The 4,040-nt window shown below is 39.8% G+C and overlaps 1 protein-coding gene across 1 annotated transcript; it reads right to left on the reverse strand.

Annotated features, from left to right (window-relative positions):
• Window positions 1–658: 658 nt before the first annotated feature.
• Window positions 659–3,809, reverse strand: LOC103934202 (probable protein S-acyltransferase 7). Its single transcript, XM_009343935.3, has 5 exons — window positions 3,478–3,809; window positions 2,611–2,781; window positions 2,034–2,330; window positions 1,626–1,859; window positions 659–1,455 (listed from the first exon to the last, which is right to left on the reverse strand). The coding sequence occupies exons 1-5, from the start codon at window positions 3,583–3,585 to the stop codon at window positions 937–939; spliced, it is 1,329 nt and encodes a 442-aa protein (XP_009342210.2). The 5' UTR covers window positions 3,586–3,809; the 3' UTR covers window positions 659–936.
• Window positions 3,810–4,040: the final 231 nt, after the last annotated feature.

The following is a 4,040-nucleotide window of genomic DNA, read 5'->3' on the forward strand; positions in this document are numbered from 1 at the left end:
TTCGGTTCATCAGGAGCTCTAAATTACTTGGAATGTGATGAGAAGGTACTATTCAGACTATGACATCAACCAAAATAAGTCCGTAGTGAATTTTACAGGTCTAATGGTGTACAAATACAATTCTCATCACCACATTCATTGTGGGAAATTGTATCCTCAATGACAATTGATCATACGGTATCTGAGAAGATATGTTTCCCGTTCGATCGGAATAGGTTGCGCTGCAAAAACAGCGGCGACAAAGTAAGATTAAAACCGTTAGGGAGCGTAATTAACATGATTGATGAAATTATGTAGCGTCATCAAGGGCAAGCTGCCTTGGGACGCAAGAAGCTGGACATTCTTTTCACGTTTCATAAGCAAATTAATTTTTCGCATCAACAATATGAAGCAATGGCTCGACATCATCAAGAGCTCGAACGTGCTGTGATTGAGTCGTTAGAAGAAGAACTAGGGTTGGGATCAAAGCCTACTGATGATATAAGATCCTGATTTGAACATGCAGTGTATGTTTTTGCTTCTGCAAATCAGTTAAGTAAAACAGTTCTGTTGATCTGGAAACAGATTTCTTATTCTGATGACTGAAGTACATTTCATAGTGCTAGAAAACCTCGTCCAGACAACAGGTAAAACAGAAAGATGAAACAAATTTCGAACATACGCGAAAAATTGCTTCCACATTTATACCAGGAAAACTGTGGTGGTTAAATTACAGATGTGGTCAAAAGAAAAAAAAAGATAAAACTCATGATGGCGTTGCGCACATTGGAAAGAATTAACTGCTTGAGAGAGCTGTTCTTTCAAACTTCAACTTACATACAGACAATATAACACAGCTTAACATTTCAAAAGCTCGCGCAGCCTTTCTTTATATTGTTTTCTTTAGTATAATCGTCTTCCTGTTCATCAAGTATCTACATACTTGTACGAGATTGTCTAATTTCTGGTGTCGCCGTTGATACCATTTCCATCAGTGACCCGTTTTGAATCCCCAACTCCAGCAGCAAAAGCAAGAACTTCAGGTGCTATATCTATACTTCCACTCCTCCTTCCCCAACTAGAACGTCTTGGATGCGAGGCAACATGTCTCTCTGTGCTCTCTGTTCGGAGACTCCTGCTTAAATCTTGGGACCTATCAGCCTCACTCACTCGGGGGTCCTTGTTTACTCCATCGTTGCTAAATTGCCCTTCATAATCGCCCACCTCTCCTGAAGCGTCATTCCAGAATGGTTTCCTCCCCATTTCTATGTCACTCATGGCTCTCCCCATGACAGGACTAACAAAGTTGGCACCGACTGGTGCAGGAAGAACAGGATCTTTTGGAACTTTTTCCCTGAAATTGTTCTTGGATGGAGAAATACTAGTGCAGAATACCTCCATGAAGTTCTTAATTGTGCCTTTGTTGAATGGGTTCTCTCGTCCATCATACCGGTATCTAAAGTTTTCATAAGTAGACTGCCAATGCACAACAAAATAGAACTCAACGTTACAAGACAGAAAAAAAAGAAAAAAAAAGAAAAAAAACAAAAAACAAAAAACATGAATTCAAAAGTATAGATGGATCTACATGAATAAGTATCACCACACACAGCACAGCAAAATTGTTTAATGAATGAGTTTCTAACCTGGTTCATACTGATGAGGTATGAGTGGAACACAGTAAGACCGCCGACAAACCAAAAGGCAATGAAACTGTAAATAATGAGCGCAATGGAGGCAGGAGTCTTTACTAGCGCTTTCCAAATTGATATATCCTCGCCGTGCATGATCCTCACAACGTAGACCCAGCAAAACCCCTGTACATATAAGCAAAGAAGAGTTGCAGACGACACGAACATGAAGAAGAACCTGTAGTTCCGCTGCACACAGAAATCAAAGGCAGGTTTACATAAATTTTGAGCAATTGTTTTGAGTTTTTGCGATTCTTCTAATCAATTATAAATTAGTCATCCAATCAAACTAAGCACCTCCGCAGAAGTGAAAATATTAATAGAAAAGTACCAAGGTTTAGGTCCTGAAAGAATGTCCCTTACCAATCCAATACATTGGCCAACCCAAGGGCAGTGATGGTCGAATCGCTGCACGCAGTTATTGCATATGGAACAGTGAGAACAACGAGGAGGTCTGTAAAGCATGCAGGTGTCACAGTATTTGATCTTCACAGTAATACCATTGATAACTACTTCCCTCGTGCGTGGAAAACGTGGCTGTTGTGATTCGCTTGACCCACTCTCCATACTCGCATCATAATCCTCTGGCTCTGGAGGGCAAAGATTACGAGGTACTATACCAGGATCTCTTCCTGAGGTTAGCATAAGAAAAACCAAAACCTGAGAAAACAAATACACACGCTTCCATTCATCAGAACACAAGTTGTTGCACCAAACTTCAGAAATTTGACCATCATAATTCTCGTTGGCAGTACATAGTTCAGGCATTCATGAAAAGAGAGTGCCGAATAAGTAGAAAACTACTATCACAAAAATCATGACATTCAGTTATACTAATAAGCTATGCATTAGTAAATTCCAAGCGTGTGCGTTGAGCAAATGTGTATACATACAATCTTATTAACCACTACAACAGAATTCAAATAGGAAAAGGACTTACAAGTAGCGTCCATAGAGAAGCGGCAACAATTACTGAAATTCCCAAGTGATCAATGAGTTTCCTTCCTACGAAGACGCAGAAAACTGCAACAGGCACTGTAAGTAGGAATACTGTTAACGGAAGAGATCTGACATCGGGTCCAAATATAAGCCTTCCACCAAGCAAAAATATCTGCAGAATAAACAGCCAACAATGTCTTTGAGTAAACATAAACGCATAACAAGGATGCATATGCTGCCACTTACAAGCAAGGACAAACCAAAAGAAAAGCTCAAATGCCGAATCGTCAAATCGTCATATATTTAAAAGGGGGTAGAATCCACAGGAAAGGATATCCTCCCCTTATGCTACGACATGATCAATAAGCATAAGTTTCGGTCTGTGAGGATTGTATGGTTAAAGGGTATGCTGGGAATGCCAAAGCAGTGACCTAAACCGTAAACTCAAAGACGAACAAGATAGTGTGCCCGCCTCCTTGCATTCAAGTTTGAATCTCCCCAATAAAGTACAGCAGTTCATATTGTCGTCTTGCCAAAATATAAAAAGTAAAAATTGGACATAATCCCCAGTTTTCCAAGCAATAATTAAAGCTAATTTGTGTCCGGTCAATCACCAAACAAATTACCACTTCTGAAAAGCAGTCACAACCCAAATCAATCAACACAATTTTGCATCTTTCAACACCTTCCTAATAAAAAAGCAATCATCTTTCAATCAAACACTCAAAAAAAAAAAAAAAAAAAAAGAAACCCCATGCAATTTCAGCAACTGGGTAACTCCAAGATTCCCCAAAAGTGAGCAAAATCAAGAAAAGCAAACAAAACTTCACATATGAAAAACAAAACCCAAGTGAGAGATTTAGCTTACGTTGCTGCCTTTCCAGGTCTTGTATGTCCTGACCAGCTCCGGCCCACCGGCAGCAGCGCCGCCGTCAGGGGAGGGCCGATGGCGGTGACGCGACTCCGCATCCATCATGTACTCTCCGGGGGTGGGCGTGGGGGGCTTGCGTCAAAGGAAACGAAATAATTGGAAAAGTAAGAAACAAAAGTCAAAGAAAGGTTGGTTGTTTATTGGTGGGCTGGAGTTGACTTTTCCTCAATCAGCGTCATCCTTTGTAAGACTGAATAGTAAAAAAATCCCAAGAAGCTTCTCTCTGTCTGTCTCCTCCCAATTGGTTTAAGGCATGAGGTGTCACATTCCGGCAACTGCTGGAGGAGGAGAGAGATATAAGTGGTCGAGTCTTGCGGAAGAAGATCCTCTTCCGAACTAACCATTCATTATGTATTCTACCATCAGTTTTTGTAAGATATGTTTAAATTTAAATATAAAAGAAATCAAATAATTTTTTATTATACGATATACGATGAATAATTAAAATATAAATTTTCTAAAATCTCAATGAAGTAAATCCGGATAAAATCTAATTCCAA

Source organism: the organism of the source record quoted next, unplaced genomic scaffold (genome assembly GCF_019419815.1).
Source record: "Pyrus x bretschneideri cultivar Hongxiangsu unplaced genomic scaffold, Pyrus_bretschneideri_v1 Contig3, whole genome shotgun sequence".
Classification (NCBI taxonomy): Eukaryota; Viridiplantae; Streptophyta; class Magnoliopsida; order Rosales; family Rosaceae; genus Pyrus; species Pyrus x bretschneideri.